Below are 18,705 nucleotides of genomic sequence, written 5' to 3'. Positions count from 1 at the left end.
TATCGAAAACCAGTTATAGTGTTCTATTCAATCAGCTCAAATTACCACTTCAAAATTAAGTTCCAAACTCTACACAATAAATGATACAAACAAACAAGATCAAGATATAAAAACTTGAAAAACACAATGGATACAGAAACCGATAACCTGATCTATGAACACAAATCAATATACAGTACAAGCTAGCGTGTCTCTTTCCTTCTCATCAAAAATCTAATTTACGCAGTTCACCTGAGACGGTTGTTTTAAAGCAGAAGGGGAACGATTCATGATCTTCCAACCTTTTTTTGACGTTCTTTGATAAAGAGAACATCCTCTGATCAGCCGAAAGGAGAAGCAACAGGCCCTGATGCAACTGCATCTGATCGTTTAATACTTCCCATACCACAGATAATACACCCTGGAGCTGTTACAGCAGAAAATTTTGCCCCGCAAAGATTACAAACATCATATCCAATGGTTGAGAGACGACTAAGTGTGGCAGAACAAAACTGAGAAGGATCTTCTAATGGATCGATAGATTTATTGGTCAATCCCCTTTGGATACACATGTCACTCAAGCTCCTTAATTCGTCTTGCTTGCCCGGAGGTGCCTTTGAGAGAAGAAGGTCAAGCATCTGTTTGGAGTAAGCGTAATTTTGGATCTCCATGTTCCGTTTAATGGCAGTTCTTATGCAACTTATTCGATGTTTTGCTTGAAGAGGTAAAGAACCCAAATGACGGGAGAGTCTGCCCATCTCATCTTTTGCACTAAGTGCACTAGCGCCTTGAACCTTCTGTAGCCGTCCGATTTCCTGAAATAGAGCCCACCGAAGTTATCTTACTATACAATGTCGATATGTGTAGAGCCAGCTTATTTATGTGAAAACCAAATATCATTTTTACCAATAAGAATCAGACAGTTAGAAACTTTATGAACAGGTTACTGAATTAAGTACTTCACATTTTTAGCATTATTGTTACAACTATATAGTGAGTGACGACAGGAAAAGTCAAGCGAAGTATAGTAATTTCCAGCACATCAGCCCAGGCGGTGTTTTAGCCCTATCAACCAATTCCATGTTTCAAATTTTGCATGGTAATGAATGTTGGATAAAGATACCTGAAGTAAAGCGACTGCAATCTTATATTGAGCACAAATTGTAGCTTGAGCTTTGATATCAGCACCACGGGACTGGTCCTTGGCCAGTGCAAGAAAAGCTTCATCAAAACAGGATAAAGCATCTGAGAGTTGATTCTGCTCCAGATGGACTAATCCAGTTTTATAACACACAGAAGCAGCAGCTCCTCGAGGAACCTATGAAAGAAAGAAAAAACAAAAGATTATATTTAGAACTTAAAAGCTTAATGAACCGAAACACGAAAATACTGACAATACACTTCATATACCTGCCCAGGGCGTACAGCTGTTGGAGTAGGAGCAGGAGGTTTCCCAGCTTGGACGGAAGCAGATCCTTCAAGTGCACTAAGGTCAATCGGCTGAGAGACTGCCATCTGAGCAACTTGTGGTTGTGACTGTGTGGATATACCCGTCGCGCCTGTTGGTTGGGGTGGAACACCACCATCTGGGAGCCCAATGGACTCCATCGAGACACCAGGTTGATGAGATGGTTGAGGTGGGATACCACCACCTGGGAGACCAATATCAGGTGCCACATTGGCCTGATTAGACATCCCCTGGTTGTTATCAACCCCTTGAGAATTCTGATCAAATCTTGAGGTATACCTCCCTGGAGGGGGTACGGAAGCTGCAACCTGGAGGGACGATATTGTATTCTGGAAAAAATCTTCAGGTATAGGTCCCGGCCCAGCTGATGATCCTGGGCCAGAAAACACTGGACCAGGCTGTGCCATAGCAGGAGTTAGTGCCAAGGTATCTGTTCCAAATATATCAGTAGGAGGAGCAGAAACTCCAGTAGTTGCTGGAGTTGCAGGTGGTTGAGATAAAAGCTGTGAGAGATCTTGAGATCCACCAGACGATGTCCTGGTCCTACTCATTGGTGGGCCCAAGCCCTCACCAAGTTTAAATTGCCGCGTCGCTTCCTTAATTTTATTAACATCTACAGCTGCTGCAACGGGCTTGTCTCGTATTCTAATGTGTATCTTCTTGGTCTTTGATACTCCCTCTTCATCACTACTGCTACCATCTCCAGCATTACCGTATATTGATTTCTTAAATTCCTCCTCTGCCCTTGCCTGTTCATCTGCACCAGTTGAGCCTCCTGTTTGTTTAGCTAGGGTTTCCAAACCAGGTAAAGCAGCACCAATTAGGTTACTATCACCCATTCCCTTGGACTTATTCGATAAGTTTGTAAATGCAGATGCTTGAATACCATTTGCCGTTTTATCAGCATTTGCAGCAGTAAATGCTTTAACCAAGCTATCTTCTCTTACTTCTATAACATTTCCTCTTCCTTTAATTACGCCCAAGTAAACCCCAATATGATCCGATATGATGGATGGGATTGTACCATCATCAGTTTTCATGTATGGCATCACTTCTCCTGCTAGCTCCCATTGAGGTATACCCTTCATATCTATGGGTGTCTTGATTTCCCAGTTTCCACCTCCCCATTCCGGCCCTTTAGGAACCATACTCTCAGCAGCAAAATTGGCAAATATACCTTGTGTCCATCCTGTTGAACGAACTCTCAAAATTCTTTCACAGTATCGTCTCAGTTCTGAATCAGTGCCAGCATCTTCCAATTTCTGAGCAAGACGACGCATAGCGCTGGGATTCAGGTGGCATATAAATAGGTCGAGCATACTTTCAAAGTCTGCAATAACTTCAAATGTTTCTTTAGCACTGTCGAACTGACCATATCTGCAAATTTCATCTAGCTGGTTATAACTACAAGAGTATCGAGTTACTACACAAAGGATTGAGCAGAACTTGGACAAAAGAAAAAACATATGCTGTCTAAGAGATGACACAAGCTAAATAATATAAATGACTTTAAATAAACATACTTGATACAGGCATATCCCAATTGGCGAAATCGGTAGAACAGATGGGAAGTTGGAGGGCACTGGGGATAATCTCTTGACCGCAAGAATTCATCTTTCAAAACTGACAAAGCAGTAGAGAAGCGGAGGGCTTTAATTGCATAGATGCACCGCAAAACCTATGAAAATTTAAAATACACAAACAAGTTAGAATGTATTATGTATATCAAGCCATAAAACAGGCATCACAAGTTCACAATAGTTATATCAGACGTATCCCAGTTTGCAGAATATGTGAAGCAGCGAAATTAATTGCAACCACAAGAATATATACAACATAAGAGCTTTCACCTGGGTAAATTGTGGTCCTGCTTGGGATAATGATACTGCAAGATCCCCACAAACAGGAGATCCTCTAGTAAGAATATCAAGGGACCTTGGAGTTATGCGCAAACTGTCAAACCTACAATCCAATAAGAAATCAAGAATATGAGTTGTCAATACTAGTATCTCAATAATAAAGTTAAGTGTTTTGAGATACAAAAGAAAATGTGAAAGCAGTTTGGTTTCAACTCGTAAGTCAACCAGAATCCTGGTCATTGTTTATTAATAATATTTTAATCAAGGAGGAACAATAACCTTGACGTTATTTGGTAGAGGATTTCCGACAGATCAAGCTTCTGCTCAAAATATTGCTGCATTGTTGAGAAACCAATAAGAAGAGGCTCAAGAAGACCAACGAGACAACTCCTTATCTCAACCGCTTTTTTTTGTCTAGGGTTTATATCAGTTGGATTAGCAAGCAGTAATCGGTCATTCAAAGCACCGACCAATACTGCATTAGAGAAATTTATACTGATTGGTTAGAGAACGAAAAATGTAGATAGAACATCATAGTTAAAAATAATAAACCTCGAATTTGTATGAAAAATAAAAAGGTTCACCTGAGTACGGCATACTAATAGAGAGGACTGTCCTGACTTTTCCATCCCAACCAAGCAGACTAATGGCAGTTGAAGTTGAAAAAAGAAGTGCAGGTCCAACCCATAAGATGGATCTGAAGTAATAACATGTTAAGGTTTACACAGAAGTATGATATACTGATTTTGAAAAGATTATAATAAGCAGAAGATTCTTTTTATATTAGTAATTCTATTTGAAGGATATTGAAGGCAGTCCCTTGTCAAACTTCATAGAACTGCTTGCCAGTATTTGTAGATCTGCCGAGACAATCAGCACCCTTTGGCTAGTTAATATTCCTGCAACATTGCCTCTAAGAGTTTCTTGCCACTGGACCTGTATAAGACAGATGTGCATTGTAATATTACTGGTTAGAGGGATTCATGCAAAACAACAATGCTAGCGATCAGAATGAGAGATAAAGAATTACCTTCAGTACTATTTCATCTACTTTTAATTTGATTGACTTTTTCCCTTCCGTTTTTGTTGGTCCTTGCTGGCTATCATTAGTTGATAGGAGGTATCCTTCGATAAGCTTTGCCAAGCCAATATGATTCCCATTACGAGCATACATGATTGTTGATTCTACGATGAGAAGAAATCGATCATTATAAGATGAATACCAGTAATTAGGTGAAGCACTACAAACAAGTTTTTCCAAATTCTACCTATTGGGATAGAAAAGATGCGATCAACTTCAGTTTCAAACGTAAACTGCACAGGGCCCCGAATTGAACCAGCATTAGCGTCAGCTGGCTTGTCCATATCAAGTGTCCCATTTTCGCCACCTGCTTCCTTTGCCGCCCCTCCTGGAAGGATATACAAACTCAAACCTGTCTTTTCCTCGTCGAGTATGGCAAACTGATTTTCATTAGGACCAATAAATGCTGCATCGCAACCTAAAGAACAAAATGCGGGCAGAGATGGTTAGAGCAAATATACAAGCATGGAAGCAGAAGCAAGTGATCAGTGTAAAAATTAAGAACATCGGTTGAACAACAAACCTTTAATTGTACTTTCTTTACTATTGGCTGAATGGAAATTCGTATTTTCCCAATAAACTACAACTTCCTTAACAGCACCCGCGAACTCGAAAACAACAAGAAATAGGTGTTGTTTTATACTGTGGTGCATGCTCTTGGCGTAGTACTCTACATGACCAGGAATCTGAAACTCAATAATGGATGAGTGAGAATACTACAATGTATAGGTAATAACACGAAAAACATGTACAGATGTTAAACTATTTATTTTAATAGAACCTGAACAACTTATCTACAGTACCGAGGAATACAGCTTCTTGTATATACTATCAGCTCCTGAACAGAGATTGTATGCCATAAGGTTGGCTCCCTCTATATAAAATGCCCTAACAGGATAGTGAAGAACCCTGTTTTGCTTATTGAAGAAATTCAGCTCCAATTGAAATGGCTGCAAGAACCATGACATGCAGTAAGAACCAAAAGCAAGCGTAACTGAACCACTAGGTAATGAGGTTTCAGCAAAGTACCTGACAGACAGGAACATCCTTGAGATGGTGGTTAGTATCCAAAACAGTGATGAGAGGCAGCCGAGATATTGGAGCACTTTTAGAATGACCTTCCATGAAATGCTATAAGGAGACAATGGACTTCATTAATGAATCTTAGAGTGAAAAGATGAAGAACATTGGAAAAAGTTGCCTTAGCTCACAGAATGAAATAGGTTAGTTCCTATCCGCAAGTAGGACTATTTAAAACAATTGTGAATTTCTTTTGCTTTCCTTTTTTTGAAGAGTAAGAAACGGTATAACAACATAACTGCAGGCTTTACAATATCTAGGATAATGTGATAACAGGAGCCAACTTATGGACCAAAACTCATATAAAAAGGTAGTACTAAATTAAGAAGGAAACATACGCTATGAAGAAACGCCTTCCGTGCAATATCTGATATAGTAAGCTGACTTTGGCTGGCATAAGATAAAAACCCTTTCACCACCATACATAATAGATATTGTGTAAATGGAGAAAATTCGAACAGCAATAAATCATCGACCAACAAAAGATTAAAAAAAACAGTGAGGGAAAAAAGAAGCAGTGGGAACAAAAACTGTAGGTTCCCCACATTAGTAACTACAGATATCACAAAATAATTAACCCCACAGCAGCCAGACCTGGTGTGTTGTTCCAAAAGAAGTTAAGAACTAATCTACCATGAACCGGACAAGGATGAAGATCTAGTTTTAAAAGGAATTTGTTTACTTTACTATTTTAGGCTGCACAGGATGGAAGTAAGGGTAAACATATAGAAATAAGCAGTTGATGATCAAAGAAAGATTAACAAAACCCTTGGGAGGAAAAAAGACCAATTACGAAGGTGATATAGTCAAAGTCTTACCCAAATCTAGAACTACCTCTTTAAACTTTGATCTTAACTAATTAAATTGCTATACTACAGTTCTATAACTGCATTCTCATCTTAGTTTTCAGAAAACTTAATTTACTTGGGAATCTGAGAAAAAATATGACACACTGGTCCCTTTGCTGCAGTACTTGTGCCGATAAAACAAATATAATAATCATGTAAGCAAACAAAAAACCATTTGCTTAATCCGCTAATATTTGGCAGCATTTCTTTCAAATAATGAAATAAAAGAGCAAATACTTAGAATAACTAAGGAGCAAAATATGCAGAGCAATAGCTTCACATTAAGTTGTTTGATTTGTTGGGAGTGAACTTGCACATGATTCAAGAAAGCTATTCTGATGTCATGGAATGATAATAACGGACTTACCCCTTCAAATTCTGCTCCTGCAGCTGAACCTGAAGTTGATGATCCGCTAAAATTCCAGATGAGCCTAGTAACGAGAGTTTTTCCTTCAAAGCAGAAGCTGCAAAATACACGATACAGTGAAAAACGACAGGTACTAGAAAATAAAATATACTCTCAGCATTCATAATTTTAACGATTCGAAAAGGTGCCTGCAAAAAACTAAGAATCTAAATATAAAACTCATGAAAAAGTAAATCCGTTAATTAAGTGTTTGAAGAAACCATGTATATACGTATCCTCAAAATCTTCACTGGAAATGAAATCTCTATTCCTAAGCAGGATGCTAGAAAAGAAAAAGAAACCAAAATTGTTTTTACAAAATTGGCGTTAGATAAATCATCCAAAGACCTACTATTGTGTCACTGCTCCTCTAACATCTTCAGTCAATAGAAAAAATCGAGATAAACACAAATTGAAAAAAAACAAAAGTGGGAGGTTGTCCTATTTCACGTTCAGATTCAAAATTTAAAATGGTGGAGTAGGTAGTAATGTAATATCAACTAGACTATTTGCAAAGGAACAGAAAACATGCATGAGAAATTGCCTATAGATGGTTTATTTGGTAAAGTACACAGTAGAAAATTAATGCATCTATTGTGCAAATAATGCATTCCAATAATTACTCACCGGAGGATCCCCTTGCACTCTGCAAAACTGCAAACAGCTGTTTCCGGCCTTCTCTAGTATAAGCAGCCCTATTTTTAGGAATATCTGCACCTAAATTCTGTGACAAAGTGAACAAAGTCATTCTTCAAGCAATAACTGAGCAGATAAAACCTGATGATCGGATATGATCCTGGACTTAACTGCAAACAGCAATGCTGCTAAATTCAATTTTGGGTGAACTACTAATGATTTGATTCGTGGTAAAGGATAAACAGCATCTCCACCATGTTGAGACAGTATCTTTGTGATGTCAATTGACTCCATTCCTGCATAATAGAATGCCAAAGCTAGCAGTCAATTTTTATTTCCACACAGTACTAACCATAAACCAATGGAGCAAACTCATCTACAGTATCAATCATAAACCTACCATGTTGCTGAGCTTAAATGAAGAGAACTGAAAACTTCTGCTCTAACTAAAACTACTTGAATAATATAAAAACATTTACTTTAACGAAGCACAACTTTAAAGTAACTTGGCCAAGCATCACTCTTCCCCAGGTTGCTTGATTTAGTTACCAAGAAACGATATAAAGTGGCCTTATAGAGACCGAATATTTCACATATATCAGTTCTTACTCCTAAAGTCCTGATCAACATTACCTTCATATTTTTCACATCCTCCAACTACGATATACAACATCAAAATACGTAACTAAGTTATCTTTCTACCGCTACTTTAATCCCGTACGAGTATTTAAACAGATTAAGAAGCAACTAGTAACTCCACTATGACTCCTGCGTATTACCATTCACTAACTTCAAAACAGGCATTTGTCTTCTAACAGACAATCTAAGTTACAAATGTAGGTAGGCTGGAAGAAAATAAGAATTCAATTACAAACAGCTGCAAGAGAATCTTAGGAAAAACAGCTGAAACTAGCTAATATGGAGGAAAGAATGATCTGACCAGCATGCTCGAAAAAGTTTGCTTGCACAGGCGGCCTATTCGGGTTGATTATCACACGTGTTTTCCACACTTGAAGTGTTCCATCCTTGGAAAGGGTAACTAGTAGCCGCAACATAGGAAGCCATGCAATTGATGAGATTGGTTGTGAACCAACCTGTGTACTGAAGTTGCAACAGTGAGTGAAATGTCAGAACAAGCTTAAATTATATAACCTCTATCAAGAAAATAAATCATGTAGTGGCCTCTCAAAAAGCAGAAAGTGACGGTTTCTTGCCAATTACCATAAAGATAACCCTAAGTGGACTTCAAGCATCTCTGCTTCGTAAAACCTGACTACTCACATGGAAATGACTTGAACTCGATCTTTGATACGCAACTAAGAATTAGATGACCACAAATGATCACGAAGCCTATCTCTTTGCCTCTAAGGTTTAAATTATATATCTTCTCAAAAAAAACTGTCGCTACTCATTCCGCACCCCATATTCTAGGCAATTTGGAAAGAAAGGAACAAAGCCATTTTTCAGGACCACTCAATAGATATAAGCACGACCGTCCCAAAGCACCCAGGCCTCACTTATTCACTGGAGTAGCCAAATGGCCTGGACTAAGAATTACTCATTTATTGAATTTTCTGCTTCTTAGGAGGCTGCCATAACAATGTTGTCAATTTTGAGTTCCTAACCTTTTATAGAGCGTGCTTTGCCAACATAAGATCATTTTTTAAATCATGAGTCATTGTATAGTTGTCAATTTTCAGTAATCAAATTATTAAAAAGAAAATTACAAATGATCACTCTATATGTTAGCTAGACTCCTAGAGCCCATCCCAAATACACGTGGACCAAATTCTTGTATTAGTATATAATTATAACTGATATCTGCACTTCATTTTCCATTCAAAATACTCGTCCCAATTCGAGAGTGGAAACTACATGCTATAATGTAGATTTAAGAAAGGCTGAATTATGTCGAATTGATGATACAAAGATATGTGGTTATTTGATTGACAATTTTAAGAGCTTAGTTGGTAAAGGACCCATACTTAATAATTTCAATCAGTCTTCCACTATAATTGTACTCTATTGATGCAAGCACTTGAGTGTTTCCACTTTGGAACATAAAATTAATAGTGAGAAACTTACATTCCAATCATGTTAGGTCTCTCAGTTGAAACATCCCATGCCAAAAGTGTACCACGTCTATCACCAATGAAAATCCACTCCAAACTTGGGTGAAAAGCAAATGCACCGGCACCGATGAGTTTAATAGTATTGTCAACTGTACAATGAGCACAAAAAAATATGATATGAAAGCTGTTTCAGGCGGAAAAGAATGACGCAGAACCAATTCATTAAGAGATGATTAACCATTTATCCATTTAACAAGTAATATGCTTTCTTACTTTGTAGTGTGTAATGAACAGCATAGGTGTGAATGTTGTAAGCTCGAATCAGACCATCAGCATAAGCAACATACTGTAGCCATATACATAAAACAGTAAATATTCAAACTATATTGATTCATTGACCACTAGAAAAAAGTACGCCTTATTTGATTTTCTGAAACATGTTACCAGGACAGGAAGTCGTGGGTGGCAAGCAAGATTGACAACTGCTTTTTTCATATCCGTCTTTATTTTTGTTGGTGCTCTTCCTCCTTCAATAGTTCCAACAACTACACGCCATATGATCAATTGATGATTTAGAAACATCAAATACCAAGCAATCTTAAATAACATTGGCGGAAGAGGAAATAGTAAAAAGAGGAACCTGTTACACTCATCCTTTTGTGGAAACCAAAGAATACAACAGGTTGGAGGGGTGTCAATGCGAGATGGACTTCTGTATCAGATGAAATACGTTCTGACTTCTTTTCGGGTGAATGTAGAACACAAGTCTGCTCCGTGTCAAAATCACACGATCGAATTGTACAGTCCTAGAAACATTATGAAATAGTATCTCAGCACAAATTCCCTGGTTCCAATAAAAGGAACACCGAAATAATGATACCAATGGCGACATAAGAACTATGCATAACCTCCCAAAGACAAAGTTGCAAGTAAGAACCCAAAGACTCATTCTAACACTATGACACAAACGGCATTACCTAGCCGACATACTTGCAAAATGATCCAATTCTAAATGTTGTACTTTACAATCGAAGTTGCACGATTTGACTATCATCAACTTGACAAGAAAACTCAAATGGGATCTAACGACCCGTAAGGAAGGATACAGAGTGCACCAACCTCAAGTATAGCAATCACAGTGTGTCCAGTAGTAGGACTGTATTGCATACGTACAACAGGGGCACCAATGTCAATCGACGCAATCTTGCTTCCAGTAAGTGCATCAAATTCTGAAAAGAGTAACATTAAGCTCCATCAGACAATTATCAAGTGCAAGTTGGTTTGTATAACTACACTACTTCTCAACTCAGATTTCAAATCGTCAAAACTCCATTAATAACAAGTTTTAAAAATCAATACTCAAAAGCTTAATTTCTTATTAATGGAAATTTAAGGTAATTCACTAGATAATACTGAATTCTATAAAATCTTCAGTCTCATGAAGTAACAAACTAACATATTTCAAGTGCAACATTTATGTTAAATAGATTTAAGAAAAGTTTCAATCTTAGCACTAGAGATCTGATCATTTTGCTCATGAACTAAGAATCCAATTTTCTAAAACTAGGGTTTGGAATTAGTACCAATTATGTAGTTTCCAATGGCGGCAGCAATTAGTGCCTGGTTAGGATGAAATGCAGCGGCATGAGGCTGTAATGGCTTAAGGCCACGATCAACATGCCGGAGATCCAAATGCTGGACGGCTGTCCACTCCATATTTCTCTCACTAGATTTACACAGCTGATATCTTTAATCCAAATCTGCAATTAATAATGAGAGAAGATGAACTTATTAAACCCTAAAATAGATCAAATGAGAAGTAAAGATAGATTGATCCAATTCGAGATTTTTCTAATTCAAATCAGAAGATTACATTACTTGTTGATTCAATCTCTCATAGCAAGTAGTGAAATGAAAGCAATAGAGACCGACAAGGGAGATCTAGAGAGAGAGAGAGAGAGAGAGAGAGATGGGGAAAAACCAGGCGTATAGACAATATAGGACGTAAATGGAAATATGGAAATGAAAAAAGATAGGGGCTGTTTGCCTCGCGTGAAAATCAGGTGAGAAAATCCATTTTCTCAAAAATATCAGTTTCGTGTGTTTGGTTTGCCCAAAATTGTGAGAAAATCGACTACTCTAAGGGTCCGTTTGATACGTTAGAATGTCTGAGTAAGAAAATCTAACTTTTTCCGATGGGAAAGAAAAAGAATTTATATGAAAGACAAGTTCTAGTGTTTGATTGGTTATGAGAAATTTTGGAAGGGTGGTAAAGAAATTGTGGTTGCCCTTAAAATATCATGTGGACTCTTCTTTTATTCACCCCACATAGAGGGTGCCTTTAGAATTCGTGATCATCTTCTTCCCCAATGTTAGAATGCAATTAGAATTTTCAGTGTTCCTCATCATTCACAAATACCCAATAGTTAAAAATCAAAATTATAATTTGATTATTCACTTAATTCTCCATTGAGGTTGAAAATCATGCAATCTTCTATCATTCACCAAGTCACTTAGTTGTGAATTTCAAATCAAGGTTCAAGATCGATCCAATTTCAAAGTAAGGTTTCAATTTTTTCTCAATTTCATATCAGAGTTCATATTTGGAAGCAATCTTAACCCTAGACGTTCATGCTCATGTTGAGGATGATAACCAAGTCTTAGAAGTTGATCCCTCGGCCTAACCAGCGATGCCGCTTATGCAGGAGCTTTTCAAGAGGCCGAACAACGAGAAATGTCTATGTGGATGATGTCCACGCTGGGGATAAATGATTGTGATTCGTTAAGACCTTTTCTTGAACTCGATCTCTACGTTTTCCATTCGCTACATCTGAATAAATTGAATGATGATAATTGATAGTAAATTGTTTATGAATTTTTGCAGTTAGAGGAGGATCAGAGGATAACACTTATGGGTTTTGCCCTAATTGTTGATGATGATGATTAGCCGTATAAATTGATCGATTGAGAGAGTGTGAGATAGAGAGGGAACTAAAATTGGTTTATATGGTTAATCCATATCTAAGATTAGGGTGTTATGTGAGAAAGAACACTTGTGGGTTTTGCCCTAATTGTTGCATGCGGGGCCAGCAGAAGAGAGGCCATGTTTTCAAGAGGGAGAGGATGAGAAAAGGGTTTGACCGACCACCTTTTTGTGAGAAAATAAAACATCCCTTTTTCCTTTTTTCCAATGAGAAAGTTACTTACTCACTCATTGGGTCTATCAAACAGTAGAAAATTGATTTTCTTGTGAAAACGACTTTCTTACTCATATTTTTTTACGTATCAAACGGACCCTAATGGAGAAATCAACCTCCATCCTTTTATATGAAAAATCATCTACTTCTAAATAGTGAGGATGTTATACAAGGAAAGGTGAGTTGGTATATCATCGACTCAAATCACCTTGTAGTTAGGTATTGAATTATTGATAGTATTACATCTCATATCCATAGCGATATGTCATCAGAGGTCCATGTAAGAATTTTTAAAAAAATTTATAAATGCATTATAACGTATCGTACAAAAGAATATTACACCCGCGGTTAATAATTAAGCCACTTCATTATTGTTGACTTATTTGATATATACATGAATGATATCGCAATAGCAGAAAAATTGTTGCTAGATTGACTGCAAACATTTTCATCATCTCTACAACAATTAATGCATCAAATTGGAGTTTAGTTACCAAGAAAAACAATATAAGAGTTAGTTTTATAAATGGAGAGAGACTTGCAAACTCAAGGCACGCCATAGTTGCCCAAATATTAGTTTTGTATCTCTCTTTGAAAGGGTTTCTCACGGTGTAGTTTAAATTACAAGGCAAACAGTATGTAGCTTTCATTACAAATATAATACCACGAGGGTACTGAGTTTGAGCGAGGGGGTTCATAATTTTGTGTAATTTTGATGATAAATTAGGAAGTATAATCATAGCTCCTGGAGAATAATTGAAGGTATAATCTTAGTCGTTTTGAGAGGATGATATATTCTATATAGATACTTAGAACTGATCCTCCTTTAATTGATGATACCTTAAACTACTAACGATCTTTTTTGTGTGAGTTTAACAATTAACTTGGTACACACTAAGTCAAAAAGGGTAGGTATGTGAGACACTCTATTTTTTTATATGGTTTTTAGAATTCAAATACTCTCTAGTAGTCTAGTGGAAAAACACACATGTTATATCATCTAACTAAATTAGGTTGTCTTTCAAAAAAAAAAAATTCAACTAACAAAAAAACAAAGAAAACTAAATTAAGTTGTTCATCATTAGTGTGGCAGTAGGCTACAATTTTCCTACTTTTACAAATCCACCAATTTTTATTCTATAACTTCTAGCTAACCAAATTCGCTAGTTAGTTGGACTACAAGTATTGGCGACAAAAATCAAGCTTTACGGTTGATTATTTTGACCAGATAACTTCACCCGTCCTGAAATATTTTGTTTTCAATTGATTAGGTTTGGAATTAGAGAAAGAAAAAACGTTTTGAGAAACTTTTTTTAATAATGGTAGAGTTGAAAGCCACTACTCGTAATCTATATTATTATTACATAAATAACAATTTTTTCTTAAGTTAAACTAGTCTGCAAAAATTATCAACAATAACAATTAAAACCAATTTCAACAAAAAAAATTAAATATTAAACCATGACCCTTGTTTCATCATTCTGTTAGACAATACAAATATCACATCACTAAATAATTATACCGGAAAGTATAGAAAATTTAAACGAAGGGAAAGAAACATAAAAATATTTTGTTTCATACACAATTCTACTGGAAACATAAATAATATCTTGATAATTAGTATCATCACTAACCGCTTATTAAAATCTCAAGCATTTAACAACAAGTACATATTGACTCCAAATCCATCAACGATTCTTTTCATATAAGAGTTTATTATGTCTCAAATCCTACTTTCTTCATAAAGCAACAAATACACATAATAGAAGTTGCACATAAGCAAGAACGTAATCTAAGCACTAGGGGCGATAGCTAACTACTCCGTTTCTATTCAAACTTTTGATTTATAAACAACTTAATATGCAATAGTTGTGAATTTGATTGAGTCATGACATGTATAATTTCCTTTAAATACTATATTTGAATCTTTCCGTTAAAAAAAAATCAATGCATAATAGAAAATTTCAAAAATGAAACTGCAGCATCCCCAATTAGGGAGTCTTACACAAGAGGTTAGAAGTCATCTTGTAGAAGTTGTTGTTTGTTGCCATAATGCCTAAAAGATCAAGAGGTACGTATACGTCCAGAGAATCGAAAATCATCTTCAAATAAAAGGATGAACAAAAATGATAGTTTAATTGAAGTCTTTAACTAATAAAGATGGTATTTTTTTTTTCTAGGGAGAGATCAACATACTTACGAGAGTCTGACACCAATAAAACCTAATTGGAATATAAGACACGAATCAACTAGGCAAGGTTCACTTTCAACAAAAAAAAAAACTAGGCAAGGTTCATAATAGCACTTATCATCCCCTCACCCAACCAATCCCAGAAAATAGTGCCTAACATACTCTATCCCCAAGCCCCAAAACAAACACAAAGTCCAAAATTAGGACTTCTAAATTTAATACAAGCCATCACAAGATAAATGCCAGTAAAGCTATCCTTTAAAGTTAGAGGAATTTTGAATATTATAGTTTGAAAGTAAAGATATAGAGTTTTTTTTATAAACCAAATAGATTTTAAGTCAATCTGATAACTTATAATCAAATCTATATAATAAAACAGAAGGAAAAACGATGACTGAGACAAACATCATTTTTCAATAAAGGATATTGTCTAAAAACCCTTCTCAAAATTTAAAACATAGTCCTTCGTAGAAATAAAGTTACCTATTTAAAAAACAATAATCCTTTCCTTCTTATAAATAAAATAACTAATTTAAGAAATAAAGAAACAAAATGGATTTCAAGAGTTAAAAAAAAGATAATTCTCTCTCTCTCAATAGAATAATAACTAATTTAAGAGAAAAGAAACAAAAAAGTAATACAAAAAAATAATAACTAATAAAAGTCTCTCTCTCAATAAATTTCGTAACATTTGATTGATACAAGTGTCCGTGCCCTAGGACACGAGATATACCCTAGTATCAAATAAATTCATATCTTTGTAAAACAAATAATTTACTGGTAAAAGATATATATCGATAAAACAACAATAATATTATTCCTAACAAACAAGTTGTCACAAAAGAAAGTATACTTTAAACACATACACGGCTCTATGATATTGACATTTGGGTCGTCAAAGACAATAAAAAAAAAATCTTTAATTTTGATCTAACACATAAAAATTGAAAGAAAGCGAACTATTTTTTTTATTTTTTTTGTTAAGAGAAGAAAGCGTACTAAATTAACACATTCCTTCTTGATATTTTATATGGGTGCTCAACCAACTAATCTATGAGTGGACGAATAATAATTAAATGTGTAACAATTAATTTCTATTTTATTTTGCAGAGAACTGTTATTTCTCTTAAAATATTAGGCCAAGGTAGGTTTGGAAACACCTCCATAGTTGACCTCGAACCCGTTAATCTGGCGGGTCGACCCTAAGACCGTTCAAATTACCCAGTCAAAGCTGACGTAAAAATGCAGGACGAGTCAGGCTACCTAGGACAGGTGGTGATGTTGACCTTCATCTCCCATTTACATGATCAGACAAAAGACACGTTCAAACCATAATCCCACAATTTCTCTTCACCCACTCTTCACAACTCACTAAGCTCCCATCCACCCGCCTTTGGTCGAACGGTTGGACACCCCTCGTAAGTCCATGAGATCAGGATCGTGGGTGACAATTGAGAGGTCCAGTGCGAATTTTCATCAGTGTCCATGTAAAAAAGGTATATGCATGGAATTGTTATATAATCGACCTAACATTTTTTCATTTTTTTATTTGTTGAGATTATTGTTCCCTCCAAGCATATTATAGAATCTAAAAAAAATAAACTAAATCTCCAAATAAAAACCTAACATCTGTGTTTTTCATTCACTTGCATGAAAGTAATTGGACGAGAAGGTTAATTTTTTTCATTAAAAGAAAATACATTTCTTACGAGATAGTGAGATGTTAGTATTTGAAAACTTAATGGGAAGATTAAACTCTTACTTTTTCCACGAGGACTATCCAAAATTAGACTTTATTTTGTGTTTCGTCACAAAAACTAAAATTAGAATGATAAATTTTATAGAAAGGAATTAGACTGAGAGATAGAGAGAAAAAAAAATATGGCAAAAAATACTGTAATGACAACCTTCGTTTTAATGCAATCTGCTATTTCAACAGACACATAATTATTATACTAAAATAAACATTTTTTTGTTGAAAACTACTAAAATCAACATCGTATTCAAACTAGGGTTATTTCTCAAATGGCCCTAACTTTGTGACCAGCTTCCTGCCTAACTCCCTACTTTAGCAAATATTCCCACATGCCCCCCTTTTTCTGTTATCTTTAACTTTCCGTTACTCTCTCTCCTCCATCTCATTTTCTCTCTCTGCCAAGTCACCTATCACGCCACATCATCATCTTCTCCGGCAGGGGTCACCGACCGGCTACCTTCAAATATTAAAAAAAAAAATTTTTTTCAATTTTCTTTCTCCTCTCTCTCTTTAGAAAATTTTTTTTTATTCCTCACCTCTCTTTCTCTAAAAAAATCTAGAGGGAGATAGAGGAGAGGAGAGAGAAAATTTAAAAGTTTTTTTTTTATATATGAAGGTCGCCAACTGGAAATTTGGCCGGCCAACGACTCCTGCCGGAGAAGATGATGATGTGGCGTGATAGGTGACTTGACAGAGAGATAAAATGAGATGGAGGAGAAAGAGTAACGGAAAGTTAAAGATAACGAAAAAAATGGGTCATACGGGAATTATTGCTAAAGTAGGCGGTCAGGCAGGAAGATAGTCACAAAGTGGGGGCCCATTTGGGAAATAACCCTTCAAACTATTGGTTTTGTATGATAAGTGAGTATATATAGTAAGTTATTACAAAAAATTAAACCATTGTGTGTTACGAACTCTGGTTGCCTTTGTATAACTCGCTTTCCTCATCCACTGAGCTAACAGTCATTTCATGATGAAATATTACGTTTGCTAATTGTTAAATACTATCTCCGTCTCAAAATGAAAGTCCATTATTCCATTTTGGGTTGTCTCAAAATGAAAGTCCCATACCATATATAGCCTATAATATCCACTATTTTGACACATATATCCCTCCTTAATTCTATCAATATCAAGTGCATTTATTAAGAAAGATAATGCATGTACTACTTTTGTCCAATAAAATTCATTAGATTGAATTACAATAAATGCTAGCATTCCTATTTAATAATGACAATATGGGAACACACAAAACGAAAATAAATCGGGTGAGTTTCGTTAATGGACTATAAATATGAGAGGGAGGGAGTAGTATAATTACCATTATAAAGAAAGAAAAAAAATGTGGGCCCTTGTGGTGGGGGCCTTGGCGAGCGCACGACCCGCACTCCCCCATCCACGGCCCTGCATGAGATCGTGGGATCGAGTCATGGTGGAGTAGTTCGCCATCAAAATTTATCTCATGTAATTTAGACTATATATTAAGTAAATAATGTAATAATTTGTCAGACTTTAAACCTCTTTCATGTTGTCGGCTTTAAACTTCTTTCGGTCATTTGAATTAGGTGGTTATCGTGTTTATCACATCTTCATGATGTATCAATGTCTTGTAAAGACTAACCTAGGGGGGGTAGTGGAGCGGGACTTTCACAGACTTTCATAGACAAAATGTCCCGTAGACATTTCAAGACATTTCAGATGACTTATTATAGACAACATGTGTTCATAGACATTTTCAAGACATTGAGAGTTTGTAGACAAAATGTCTTTATAGACATTTCAAGACATTTGATCCATAGACAAAATGTCCTGGGGACATTATAAGATTTTGAGTCCATTGACAAAATGTGTAATGCATATTATATTTGTGCTAATCAAAAATATATTTTTCGACTTTTGTAGACATCTGTGAATATTTGTGGACATTGATGGACATTTGGTAGACATTTATTATTTTAATATTATTATTATTGTTTAATCACATGAAATAATATATTTATACTAACATTTCAAAAATATATTTTTCGACTTTCGTAGACATCTGTGAATATTTGTGGACATTGATGGACATTTGGTAGATATTTATTATTTTAATATTATTATTATTTTTTAATTACATGAAATAATATATT

General features: G+C 35.7%; 1 protein-coding gene across 2 annotated transcripts; it reads right to left on the bottom strand.

The window, feature by feature from the left end:
- LOC147570417 (Transducin/WD40 repeat-like superfamily protein) lies at positions 1-11,571 on the bottom strand. 2 transcript variants are annotated; one of them, XM_086656979.1, is made up of 25 exons: positions 11,303-11,571; positions 11,013-11,189; positions 10,549-10,658; positions 10,070-10,235; positions 9,874-9,974; positions 9,703-9,775; positions 9,443-9,578; positions 8,298-8,458; positions 7,529-7,653; positions 7,349-7,445; positions 6,683-6,779; positions 5,806-5,857; positions 5,417-5,518; positions 5,191-5,337; positions 4,911-5,073; positions 4,575-4,805; positions 4,337-4,491; positions 4,114-4,242; positions 3,891-4,008; positions 3,586-3,781; positions 3,298-3,409; positions 2,971-3,125; positions 1,390-2,824; positions 1,103-1,297; positions 1-794 (listed from the first exon to the last, which is right to left on the bottom strand). In XM_086656979.1, exons 2-25 carry the CDS (start codon positions 11,143-11,145, stop codon positions 321-323), a joined length of 4,863 nt encoding a protein of 1,620 aa, XP_086513105.1. In that variant the 5' UTR covers positions 11,146-11,189; positions 11,303-11,571; the 3' UTR covers positions 1-320. The 2 variants fall into 2 exon arrangements, with proteins under 2 accessions (XP_086513105.1, XP_086513104.1); XM_086656978.1 differs by having other exon boundaries at positions 11,308-11,571.
- Positions 11,572-18,705: the final 7,134 nt, after the last annotated feature.

The sequence above is a fragment of the Eschscholzia californica genome, unplaced genomic scaffold (genome assembly GCF_041429995.1).
Source record: "Eschscholzia californica isolate CP2 unplaced genomic scaffold, dmEscCali1.0.p SCAF_1, whole genome shotgun sequence".
NCBI classification, from domain to species: Eukaryota; Viridiplantae; Streptophyta; class Magnoliopsida; order Ranunculales; family Papaveraceae; genus Eschscholzia; species Eschscholzia californica.
Note: the sequence above shows the minus strand (reverse complement) of the source record. Positions and strands in the feature narration are given on the sequence as shown.

Excerpts from the sequence above, each read along its gene's own strand:
- LOC147570417 (XM_086656979.1), bottom strand. The coding sequence starts at position 11,145 with ATGGAGTGGACAGCCGTCCAGCATTTGGATCTCCGGCATGTTGATCGT. Across the intron at positions 6,780-7,348 it reads GAGTGCAAGGGGATCCTCCG|CTTCTGCTTTGAAGGAAAAA; the intron begins GTGAGTAATTAT and ends TGTATTTTGCAG. Across the intron at positions 3,126-3,297 it reads CAGGACCACAATTTACCCAG|GTTTTGCGGTGCATCTATGC; the intron begins GTGAAAGCTCTT and ends AAATTTTCATAG.